This window comes from Chiloscyllium plagiosum, chromosome 48 (assembly GCF_004010195.1).
Source record: "Chiloscyllium plagiosum isolate BGI_BamShark_2017 chromosome 48, ASM401019v2, whole genome shotgun sequence".
Lineage (NCBI taxonomy): Eukaryota > Metazoa > Chordata > Chondrichthyes > Orectolobiformes > Hemiscylliidae > Chiloscyllium > Chiloscyllium plagiosum.
The window spans coordinates 1,327,224-1,339,793 of record NC_057757.1 but is presented as its reverse complement, the minus strand read 5'-3'; the positions used below and the strand labels follow the sequence as shown (position 1 = coordinate 1,339,793).

The following is a 12,570-nucleotide window of genomic DNA, read 5'->3' as shown; positions in this document are numbered from 1 at the left end:
GGAGGGAGGTTGAGGCCGTTAATGTCTTGGTGGCAGTTGGAAATGAAGAGGTCGAAGGCGGGTAATAGGCCAGCGCGGGGTGTCGAGGTGGATGGAGTGTGTTGGAGGTGGACAAAGGGGTCCTCGGAAGGTGGGCGGGAGTACTGATTGTAAAAGTAAGCTCAGAGGCGGAGGCGGCGGAAGAAGTGTTCGACGTCACAGCGTGTATTAAATTCATTGATGCGTGGGCAAAGCGGGATGAAGGTGAGTCCTTTGCTGAGGACTGATTGTTCGTCCTCAGTGAGGGGGAGGTCTGGGGGAATGGTATGGAAGCCAGCATGCCATTAGCCTTCTTGACTATTTTCTATCCTTGTTCATGGCATTTTAAAGAGCTAGTCAACTGAACTCACAAATCTTATTGAACATCCACTGCATTTAACTTTCTGCCTTCCAAATTAATGCCCCAATCCATTCTTTTCCAGTCCAAAATGGATAACCTCACATTTGCTTCTATTAAAATCCATCTGCCACAACTTTGCAAATTCACCGAATCTGTGTATATCCTGTTGTAATTTTATGCCGCCATCAACACTGTCTACAATTACTGCCCAATTTTAGGTCATCAGAAAATTTGGATATTTGATTTTTAATAATATTATCAAAGTAATTTATGAATATTGTGAATGATTGACAGCACTCCTCATGTCCTGGCAATTTGAGTACTTACCCATTATTCCAACTCTCTGCTTCCTGCCACTCAACCAATTTTCTATCCCATGTCAGTAATTTGCCCTCAATTTTTTGGGGCTTCCACTTTAGCTAACAGTCTCTTCTGTGAGACTTTATGAAGTCCACATAAACAACATCCATCAATATACGGGAGAAAGTGAGGACTGCAGATGCTGGAGATCAGAGTCAAGAATGGTGAAGAGCTTCATCATACCTGGTGAAATGTCAATTCTCCTGCTCCTCGGATGCTGCCTGACCAGCTGTACTATTCCAGCACCGCACTTTCGACATCCATCAACATACCCCTGTCCACCACCTTTGTCATCCCTTCAATAATCTCTGAGGTTTGTCAGACATGACCTACCCTTCATGAATCTATGCTGACCGTACCTGTTTAACTAAAATTTTTCGAAGTCACCAGTGACCCTATTCTAGATGAAAAGCTCCAACAATTTCCCCAACACAGAGGTTAGGTTGGACAGGTCTGTAATTCCCTGGTTTCCCTCAGTCAACCTTCTTAAAGACATAAGGAAATTCCCAATACTGAGATACAACTCCTGTATTCCGGGAACTCCAAAAGATTATAGTGACCTGCATCTGTGTACGAGCTTTGTGCACAATTACCTCCAAGTCCTTTTGTGTTGCACCTTTCTGCAGTTTTTCTCTATTTAAATAATATTCCAGTCTTTAGTTCACGCTATCAAAATGAACAATTTCACATTTCCACATTATACTACATTTACCAACTTCTTGCCCACTTACCTAATCTAAAATATATCTCCCCATAACGTGCTTGTATCTCTCTCACAATCTGCCTTCCCATCTGTTTTTGTTACCTGCAAATTTGGCAGATTCCCTTTCTTCCTCCAAATCATGACAATATATCATATACAGCTGTGGTCCCAGCAGTGATCCCTGTGGAACCGCACTGGTAACAGGTCACCAGCCCGAAAAGGAACTCCTCATCCCCATTCGCTGTTTCCTATCCATCAGTCAATTTTCTATCCATATGAATATATCACCTCCAACACCATGGTCTCTCACATTATGACTTAACCTATTTGTGAAGTATCTTGTTGAATGCCTTCTGAAAGTCCAAATACAATATATCAACTGCTTCCATTCTATCCACTTTGGTTAAGATTTCCTCAAAAAGCTTTAATAAATTAATCAGGCATGATTTCCCTTTCATGAAGCCAAGCTGATTATTGTGATTTTGCAAATGTTCTGCTATTAATTCCTTAATAATTGATTCCAATGCTTTCCTAACAATACATATTAGGCAAATGTTTTGAATAGGGGTGTCATGTTGGCAGTCTTCCAATCTTCTGGATCTTCTCCAGAATCCAAGGACTTTTGGAGAATTATAATCAATGCATTCATTATCTCTGTAGCTACCTCTTTTAGGATTCTCGGATGCAAGCCATCAGGGACTAATCTGCTTTTCGCCCCATTAGTTTGTTTAATACTAACTTGCTAATGACGGTAGTGGTACTTAATTCCTCCCCAGTATTCTTTAATATTAATGAGATGTTTAGGTATCTTTCACCATTAGACTAATGCTAAATATCTGTTTAAATCCTCTGCCACTTCCTTGTTCCCTAAAACAGTCTTGTCAAGCAGCATCAGAGGAGGAGAGCTAAAGTTTCAGATTGGAACTTTTCAACAGGTTCCGACCTGAAACGTCAACTGCCCGTTCCTCTGCCACTGCTTCACCCGCTGTGCTTTTTCCGGTTCCACTCTTTATCCACTCGGACTCTCCAGCATCTGTACTTCTCACTATCCCCAAGTCCCTAAAACAGTCTGCCCTGGTTTATTTTCTAAGAGGCTTATGTTCATATGATCCCTCTCTTTTTATATATTTAAAGAAGCAGTTATTGTCAGTTTTTTAAAATTTCTCACCAGTCTTCCTCGGAGATCTTGTTAAATCTCCTTTGCTGGATTCCGAATTTATCCTAGTCTTCGGGATATCACTGACTTTGGCCTCTCTATAAATGTCTTTTTCTTTCACCTTAACACTTTGTTTAACTTGCTTGGTTGGTATAGTTTATCCTTCACTTAGCGTCTTTCCTTCTAACTGGGATGTATCTTTGTCTTCACTTTATTAGAGAATAGAATACCAGCCCTGTTTGGCCTTTCCTGCTAATTAGGAACGGATGAACTGATCCTGCTTGTACCTTTCACTGTGCTAGCTTCTAGGTTCACAGTTCACTCAGGACATCTGGATTGTGTTGGAATCAATTTGAGGAGACTTGACATACATCAGAGAGCTAAAAGTTTAGTGTTGTCGGAGGGGTGGTTTGTGATGTCTAGTGCTGAGTTTGGACTCAGTCCATGATCACCATGGAGCTGTTCAAGGCCCTTAAGAGACGTTTGCAGATCAGAAGGTGAATCCTGTCAAACGAATTAAGACTCGACCTTTTGAGGAAGCCAATGGATACAAGACTTGCTTTGAACAATCTCCTTATCTCATTTAAATAAAAACCGAAAGAACTGCGGGTGCTGTAAATCAGAAATAAAAACAACAGTTGCTGGAAAAGCTCAAGCAGGTCTGGAAGCATCTGTGAAGAGAAATCAAAGTTAATGTTTCGGGTCCAGTGACTTTTCCTCAGAACTGATGGTAGCTAGGAAAATATTGGTTTATATGCAGCAGATAGGGTGGGGGAAGGGGTAAGAAGTAAATAATAGGTAGGGATAGAACCAGTAGAGAGACAAAGGAATTGATAATGATCTGACTGGGAGGGTGCATAGCTGTTAATGGAGACTGTTAGTGGCTAACAATAGGTCATGTATAATGGCTATATGATAACAAGGCCTGGTGTGTATGGTGGGGGCTTAGCACATGGAGAGCTCAGTCCATAAAATTATTGAACTCGATCTCGAGTCTGGAGGGCTACAGGGTCTTCCAGAGATGAACAACAGTCATCTAGAATTGAAACGTTAGCTTGCTCTATCTCCGTGGATGCTGCCTGACCTGCTGTGATCTCTAGCATTTGTTGTTTTCAGTGCAGATTCCAGTATCAGTTTCTCCACTAACAGCTATTCACCCAAACGGATTGTTATTGACTCCTTTGTCTGTCCAACAGCTGTCTCTCTATGGACTCCAAGTCCACCTATTGTTTACTCCTTCACCCTCCCTCACCCTATCTGCTGCATATAAACCAACATTTTCCTAATTTGGAGATGCTGGTGTTGGATTGGGGTGTCCAAAGTTAAAAATCACACAACACCAGGTTATGGTCCAACAGGTTTATTTGGAAGCACTAGCTTTCGGAGCGACGCTCCTTCATCACAAACACCTGAAAAAAGGAGCAGCGCTTTGAAAGCTAGTGTGCTCCCAAATAAACCTGTTGGACCATAACCTGGTGTTGTGTGATTTTTAACTTTGGACATTTTCCTAGTTTCCATCAGCTCTGAGGAAGGGTCACCAGACCCGAAACATTAACTTTGAGTTCTCTTCACAAATGGTGCTAGACCTGCTGAGCTTTTCTAGCAACTTCTGTTTTAGTTCTTTATCTCATTTGTTGTTCAGTCAAGATCACATCTGAATGAGTATTGAGATGAGAGGGTGGGGTCAGTTCATACCAATGGTAGGGTTCTTACTATGATCTGGAATTTGTCCTACATGGTTAATTTGATCGGATTCTTGAATCTCAGAGAAGTTCCCGTTTTCTAACTTTCACAAACCCAAGCTTGTCTAAAACTGTTCTGCCTGTAACTGTACCCGTACAGCTCCTGGTCCTGCAACAGCTCAGTTTTTAAATTCTTGTTCTTGTTTTTCAAATCCTGCCTGAGTCACACTCTTTTCTATCTCTACAATTCCCTCCAGGCTTATAACATATTGAGATCTCCGCTTACCTCTAGTTTTGGTCTTGATAGAATCCACAATAACTTTAAGGTCATAAGACATAAGAGCAGAAATGGGCCGTTCAGCCCATCAAATAAGCTCCACCCTTCAATAAGATCATGCCTGAACTAATAATCCTTAACTCTACTTTGCCCCACTATTCTGTGCTTTCATCTGCCTCCATCCCTCACCTGCCTGCCTCACCTCCTATGGGTCAGTGCTGGAAAGCTATCTCCCTGACCATACGTTTGATCAGCTGGCCTAAGATTTTTGATCAGAACGAGCATTGCCAAGTGTGGTTGGACATGTATTTGATGATGGTATAGTACTCTAACTTCCATGTTCAACTGCATCCCCCTCCTCACCCCCCCCAGGGAAAAAAAGCACTTTTCCTTCAATATTCTGCTAATTAGTAAAGGAAAAATTAGTTTTAAAGAAGATAAACAGAACTCCCCTCATTTTTACTGCCCAGATTTTCAGCATTCCCATGACTTTCCCTTTATGATACAACATGTAACAGTAAATATATTCTTCAATGCATAAATAACTAATTTCTAACAGCCAGAATAAATGTGTGGCAAACATGGGTGACCTACAGTGATGAAACAATCCACAGTGCACATCAAACAGCATGTGTAATTGAGACAAATATGATAGACACCCCCCATTCCATAACATGAATTTCACAGTGTCTTCAAAGTCTTACTTTTCTGTCCTGGCTGTGAAACTCTCTTGGCTGGAGCTGTCCTGATATGGAGTACCTCGATAGCTGTCCCGTCCTGGGTCCGCACTCCCTTTAGATTACAAACACTACAGTTTGAAACACTATATCACAAGCATAATTCCAGTCCTTCCCAGTGACAGCTAATTTCACCAAGTTTTAGCCTGTCCCTGTGTTTTCTGTGAGATCTAATCTTGCATGAAACAAATACAGTTTTTCAAGATCCACTCTTACAGCTGCCCTGACATGTTAATTCCCATAAGCTTCTTCCGACCTGCTCACCCAAACAATGAGTGACCTTCTAACTTCTTCCGTGTTTGTCTAACAGAGTTGAAAATCACACACCGGGTTATAGTCCAACGGGTTTATTTGAAAATACAAGCTTATGATTTCAAATAAACCAGTTGGACTATAACCTGGTGTCATGTAATTTTTAACTTAGCCCATCCCGGTCTAACACTGCCACCTCCACAATTTGTCTAATCGCACAGAGTCATCCAACTGTATGGCTCCTTTCTTGCATGACAGCTAAAAATCAACACTTAACAGGGTATCCACTGTCTCTCTCCAACTGTCAGCCCAATGACCCCTGATCTGTCCTGATTGACCTATCGAAAACCTTGCAGCAAGCCCTGCCCTCAGTGCAGGAAATCTCTGTATCCCTGAATATTACAATGTTGCCTTTCTCACAGAATGGTGGCTTTCCGTTCAAATAAGGCTTACGAGAAGAAGGATTTATCACTAAAAAAATCTGCACTATTCCAATTCTGGATTCTTGCATGTACCATTGCTGACTGCCACGCCTTCAAAATTCAATTCCAGCCTTTGCTACCTCAGTGTCTTTCCTTCTCTCTTATCCTTTAAGATGTTCTTTTAAAACCTAACTCTTTAACCAAACCTTTAGCCTGCTATCCCAATATCAGATTGTGTCTTATAATTATTACTCTGAAATACTTAAGGACATTTACTGCATTAAAGCTTCCCTGTATAAATATAGGTTGTTGTAGTATGAGAATCAAACAGTTAGGAAATAATGTTTTTTTTCTCTCTCTCTACCTCCTTATTTTCCTTTTAGTTCTATTGAACAAGAAAAAATGAAGCTGCTTGTTGTCTGTCCCCTGGGCGTGCTTCAGCTTTTGATAGCCCTTTGCCTATCACAGCATCACTCAGAGCTCCTGGTCAGCACCAAGCTGGGGAAAGTGATGGGAACAAGACTACCAGTTCTGTCCAGCTACCTCAGCGCTTTCCTCGGGATACCATTCGCCGAACCGCCAGTTGGGAACTTACGGTTCAAAAAGCCCGAGGCCAAGAGACCGTGGTCGGGGATCTGGAACGCTTCCTCCTATCCCAAGATCTGTCAGCAATACGTTGACACTCAGTTTCCCGGATTTCCTGGCTCAGAGATGTGGAACCCTAATAAAGAGATGAGTGAAGACTGCTTGTACCTCAATGTGTGGGTCCCCTCCCCTCGGCCAAGAAATGCTACTGTCATGGTGTGGGTCTACGGAGGTGGTTTCTACAGTGGAGCTTCAACATTGGATGTCTACAATGGGAAGTATCTTGCTCACACTGAACAGATGATAGTGGTCTCCATGAACTATAGGGTTGGCGCTTTTGGTTTTCTTGCTCTCCATGGATACCAAGAGGCACCAGGAAATGTTGGGCTTCTGGACCAGAGGCTGGCATTGCAATGGGTACAGGAGAACATCCAATTCTTTGGTGGAAATCCAAAGATGGTGACTATTTTCGGAGAGAGTGCTGGTGGGGCTTCTGTTGGCATGCATCTCCTTTCCCCAGGGAGCAGAGACCTTTTCACTAGGGCCATCCTACAAAGTGGCTCACCAAATTGTCCGTGGGCAACTGTTTCTGTAGCAGAGGGTCGCAGGAGGGCAGTCGAATTAGGAAGACTCCTGAACTGCAACATCAACAGTGATGAAGAGTTAGTTGATTGTCTTCGGGCAAAAGAGCCTCAAGAACTCATTGACAAGGAATGGTCTGTCCTTCCCTACAATAGCGTCTTCAGGTTTTCATTTGTTCCAATCATTGATGGGGACTTCTTCCCAGATTCCCTGGATTCCATGCTGAACTCCGGTAACTTCAAGAAAACTCAGGTCTTGTTAGGGGTCAACAAGGATGAAGGTTCCTACTTCCTTCTGTATGGAGCCCCAGGCTTCAGCAAGGACTCCGAAAGCATTATTACTCGTGAAGACTTCATGGCAGGAGTTAAGTTAAGTGTCCCTCATGCAAGCGAGTTGGGGCTGGAAGCCGTTGCCCTTCAGTACACTGACTGGATGGATGAGCACAATGGCATAAAGAACAGAGATGCAATGGATGACATTGTAGGAGACCATAATGTCATCTGCCCTTTAATACACTTTGCCTACAAGTACTCTGAGTTTGGTAATAGCATCTACATGTACTTCTTCAATCATCGAGCGTCAAACTTGGTTTGGCCAGAGTGGATGGGAGTCATCCATGGCTATGAGATTGAATTTGTCTTTGGGCTACCTCTGGAACAGCATCTAAACTACACGGAGGAGGAGGGGATGTTGAGTAGAAAGATAATGCACTACTGGTCGACGTTTGCAAGAACTGGGTAAGAATAAAATTGGATGAATCCACAAAAGGAAAATTTTTTTTTTCCTTTCCTGCACTTCTCTTCTGTTTTCATGACTTTGGGACACCTCAAAACACTTTGCAGCCATTGAAGGACTTTGGGAAGTCAGATGTTGTAGTAGAAAATACAATGGTTCTATTTTCTGCATAGCAAGCTGCCGCAAAACAGGAGTTCAATAAATGACCAGAGAATTTGATCGATCAATATTAGTGAAGGCCAGGCAATTCAAACAGTGCTGAGAGAGCTATTGCAACTGTCTGAGCGAACAGACATATCGGTTTAACATCTTGTCCCAAAGACAGTGCAGTGTCACTGATAGCACTGCAAACTGTACTGTTACTTCAGGCTGGATGTTGTGCTTAAATTTCTGCAGTGAAATCTGAGCCAGTAGCCTTCTGATGTGGAGGCAGGACAGCTGTCCACTAAGCCTCAGCCATAAAAAAACTCCAACTAGGGTACTCTCCTGTCCTCCAGACCTTGAGATTACTAGCCCTGTAATATAATCAGCAACTCCAGCAGAAATAAGCTCAGGTCAACACAAACAAATCTCCAGTGGGCGGCACGGTGGCACAGTGGTTAGCACTGTTGCCTCACAGCGCCAGAGACCCAGGTTCAATTCCCGCCTCAGGCGACTGACTGTGTGGAGTTTGCACGTTCTCCCTGTGTCTGCGTGGGTTTCCTCCGGGTGCTCCAGTTTCCTCCCACAGTCCAAAAATGTGCAGGTTAGGTGAATTGGCCAAGTTAAATTACCGTAGTGTTAAGTGAAGGGGTAAATGTAGGGGAATGGGTCTGGGTGGGTTGCGCTTCGGCAGGTCGGTGTGGACTTGTTGGGCCGAAGGGCCTGTTTCCACACCGTAAGTAATCTAATCTTTACCAAGTATAAGGGTGAAATGAGTTTCACACAGACTCAGCTTAGTTTGTTACGAACAACTGGAGAAAGTGCACTGATTCTCCTGTCCCACTACTCCCAGGGTCACCACAAACCTGAATGATTTAATCAAAGTGTGCAAAGTTTAGCAGTCTGTTTTCCAGTTTATAGAAAACACTGGTGCCACTATTTAAGAAAGGTGGTAAGGACAAGCCAGGGAGCTACAGACCAGTGAGCTTGACATCGGTGGTGGGCAAGTTGTTGGAGGGAATCCTGAGGGACAGGATGTACATGTGTTTGGAAAGACAAGGATTCGTTAGGGATAGTTAATATGGCTTTGTGTGTGGGAAATCATGTCTCACAAACTTGACTGAGTTTTTTGAAGTAACAAAGAGGATTGATGAGGGCAGAGCAGGAGATGTGATCTATATGGACTTCAGTAAGACATTCAACAAAGTTCCCCATGGGATACTGGTTAGCAATATTAGATCTCATGGAATACAGGGAGAACTAGCCATTTGGATACAGAACTGGCTCAAAGGTAGAAGACAAAGGTAGTGGTGGAGGGTTGTTTTTCAGACTGGAGGCCTTTGACCGGTGGAGTGCCATAAGGATCAATGTTGGGTCCACTACTTTTCATCATTTATATAAATGATTTGGATTTGAGCATAAGAGGTATGGTTAGTAAGTTTGCAGATGACACCAAAGTTGGATGTGTAGTGGACAGCAAACAAGATTACCTCAGATTACAACGGTATCTTGATCAGATGGGCCAATGGGCTGAGAAGTGGTAGATGGAGTGTAATTTAGATAAATATGAGGTGCGGCATTATGGGAAAGCAAATCTTAGCAGGACTTATAACACTTGATGGTAAGGTCCTTGGGAGTGTTGCTGAACAAAGAGACCTTGGAGTGCAGGTTCATAACTCCTTGAAAGTGGAGTCGCAGGTAGGTAGGATAGTGAAGAAGGCGTTTGGTATGCTTTCTTTTATTGGTCAGAGTATTAAGTACAGGAGTTGGGAGGTCATGTTGTGGCTGTACAGGACATTGGGTTAGGCCACTGTTAGAATATTGCATGCAATTCTGGATGTTGCCAGGGTTGGAGGGTTTGAGCTATAGGGAGAGGCTGAACAGGCTGGGGCTTTTTTCCTGGAGCGTTGAAGGCTAAGAGGTGACCTTATAGAAGTTTACAAAATCATGAGGGGCATGGATAGGATAAATAAACAAAGTATTTTCCCTGGGGTGGGGGAGTCTAGAACTATAGGACATAGGTTTAGGGTGAGAGGGGAAAGATATAAAATAGACCTAAAGGGCAAAATTTTCACACAGAGACTGGGTACGTGTATGGAATGAGCTGCCAGAGGAAGTGGTGGAGGCTGGTACAATTGCAACATTTTAAAGGCATCTGGATAGTTATATGAATAGACTGGAGGGTCAACATCTGGGAATTCCCTCCCCAGCATTATTGTTGGTCAACCTACAGAAAACGCACTGCAGCAGTTCAAGAAGGCAGCTCATCCCCATCTTTTCAAGGGGCAACTAGGGACAAGCAAGAAATGCTGGCTTGTTTGCTGTCCACTACACATCCAACTTTGGTGTCATCTGCAAACTTACTAACCATACCTCTTATGCTCACATCCAAATCATTTATATAAATGATGAAAAGTAGTGGACCCAACATCGATCCTTATGGCACTCCACCAGTCCAAGGCCTCCAGTCTGAGGTTTGGAGGGATATGGGCCGGGTGCTGGGAGGTGGGACTAGATTGGGTTGGGATATCTGGTCGGCACTGACAAGTTGGACCGAAGGGTCTGTTTCCATGCTGTACATCTCCACGACTCTATGACTAGACCAGGTTTGTGTACTTTACAAGAACTGCAATTTATTACAAATAACTTTTAGCCTCAGATAAATGAAATTATGAGCGCTCAACATATGACAATTGAAATTCTAACCCACTTTTTAAACCCTAACACAAAAACATACAGACACAAACAAACGATATTGGTTTACTGGTGGAGGAATAAACACTGAGGAACACAATAGCACAGAATTGATGAGATGTTCCTTTTGCTTCCCAAGACGACCTACAATCTCCTTCTCCAGATTTTTTTCTCCAGTTCTTCACAGAATGCAAAGGGTAACTGACAGTGTATAAAATCTCTTAGCTACTGGTGAAAGACAACAGGAAGGGGAATCTAACTGGCATTTCTCAAGCTTCAGTTACTTTTACTGCAGAGAGATAAGAGTCGCAGGATCTTCTCCTTCAGAAGTCCTTTTTAAATTCATTTATGGAATGTCAGTATTGCTGGCTGGGCCAGCATTTCTTGCTTGTCCCTAGTTGCCCCTTGAAAAGGTGGGGATGAGCTGCCTTCTTGAACTGCTGCAGTGCGTTTTCTGTAGGTTGACCAACAATGATGCTGGGGAGGGAATTCCCAGATGTTGATCCAGCAACATTGAAGGAATGGTGATATATTTTCAAGGCAGGATGGTGGGTGGCTTGGATGGAAACTTGCAGGGGATGGTGTTCCCATGTATCTGCTGCCTTTCTCCTTCTAGATCCAAGTCCAGTGGCTTCTGTCCCTCAGTCATAAACACTCAAGCTGTTTACTTGCCCAGAAGCCAATCAGAGAGTCATCAGGCAGATGACTTCCAGCATCTACCACTGATCACAACTGCACAAACCAATCAGCAATTTGTTGCTGGACGAATCTTACTCTGCACATACATCCAGGTGCCATTGCATCTTATGTCTCCTCCTACCAATTTGTTTCAGCAATATTCGTTGAAGGAAGAATATAAGGTCACAACTCACAATCAGTTCCAGTAACCTATTTTGAAAAATGCGGTAATTTTTCCTTCCCAGTCCTTGACTTTTAAAATAGTTCTTTCCTACCTCAGTCGACAATCAAAAGAAAGATTAAAAAGATGTAGACTTACAAGTTGAAAATGGGTCTATGTTCCATCAAGGCTCTGGATTAGAGGTGCTGGAAAAGCACAGCAGTTCAGGCAGCATCCGAGGAGCAGTATGTCCCACCAAGATGTAACTATTCTTTCACAGTTAACATTAGAAATTCCTCTCAGACTGTTAATATTAACAATTAGTTCACAGACTGAGATGGAATCTCTACATGTACATAATTGGAACAAACCCAAGCCATTTTATATTGCCCTGATGGATAAGTTATAAGATCAAATTGCCTCTTCTTGGCTTGTATTGCCCAAAGATTATCCAAGACAATAATATTATTCAGGAGAAAGTGAGGTCTGCAGATGCTGGAGATCAAAGTTGAAACTTTATTGCTGGAACAGCACAGCAGGTCAGGCAGCATCCAGGGAACAGGAGATTCGACGTTTCGGGCACAGGCCCTTCTTCAGGAAAATTCCTGAAGAAGGGCCTGTGCCCGAAACGTCAAATCTCCTGTTCCCTGGATGCTGCCTGACCTGCTGTGCTGTACCAGCAATAAAGTTTCAACAATAATATTATTCAATAAGGCGAACTGAGAGGAACTATTCCCTTTGATCCTGTGAGCGGAGAACAAGGCTTTTTCCACAACCTTAAAGTTAGATCTAAGCCATTTATAAATGAAGCATTTCCCACAAGCAGAGATTGTAATCCAGAACCCTTTATCTTAAATGGCCATGTGTGCGGGGAGATCAATTACAGCTTTCAAGACAGAGATTGTCAGATTTTAGTTGAGGCGATACTGAGTGATATGAAGCAAAAAGGTTGAAAATGGAGTTGGCATACTGATTACCCACAATCTATTAGAATGATGGAACGAGTTCACAGAGCTTAGTGACCTCC

General features: G+C 43.0%; 2 protein-coding genes across 6 annotated transcripts in view; one reads left to right on the top strand and one right to left on the bottom strand.

Moving 5' to 3' along the window:
• The window catches only part of LOC122544297 (mucin-3A-like), a 141,580-nt gene extending 136,036 nt beyond the window's left edge, over positions 1 to 5,544 (bottom strand). Inside the window, exon 1 of the mRNA XM_043683397.1 lies at positions 5,262 to 5,544. The gene's annotated coding sequence lies outside the window, so the exon portion shown is untranslated. The remainder of the gene's footprint in view (positions 1 to 5,261) is intronic.
• The window catches only part of ache (acetylcholinesterase), a 63,764-nt gene that overhangs the window by 32,780 nt on the left and 18,414 nt on the right, over positions 1 to 12,570 (top strand). For all 5 annotated transcript variants that reach the window (XM_043683427.1, XM_043683431.1, XM_043683430.1 and 2 more), the window contains exon 3: positions 6,352 to 7,872. In XM_043683427.1, coding sequence (XP_043539362.1) covers positions 6,371 to 7,872 — 1,502 coding nt within the window. In that variant the 5' untranslated portion in view covers positions 6,352 to 6,370. The remainder of the gene's footprint in view (positions 1 to 6,351; positions 7,873 to 12,570) is intronic.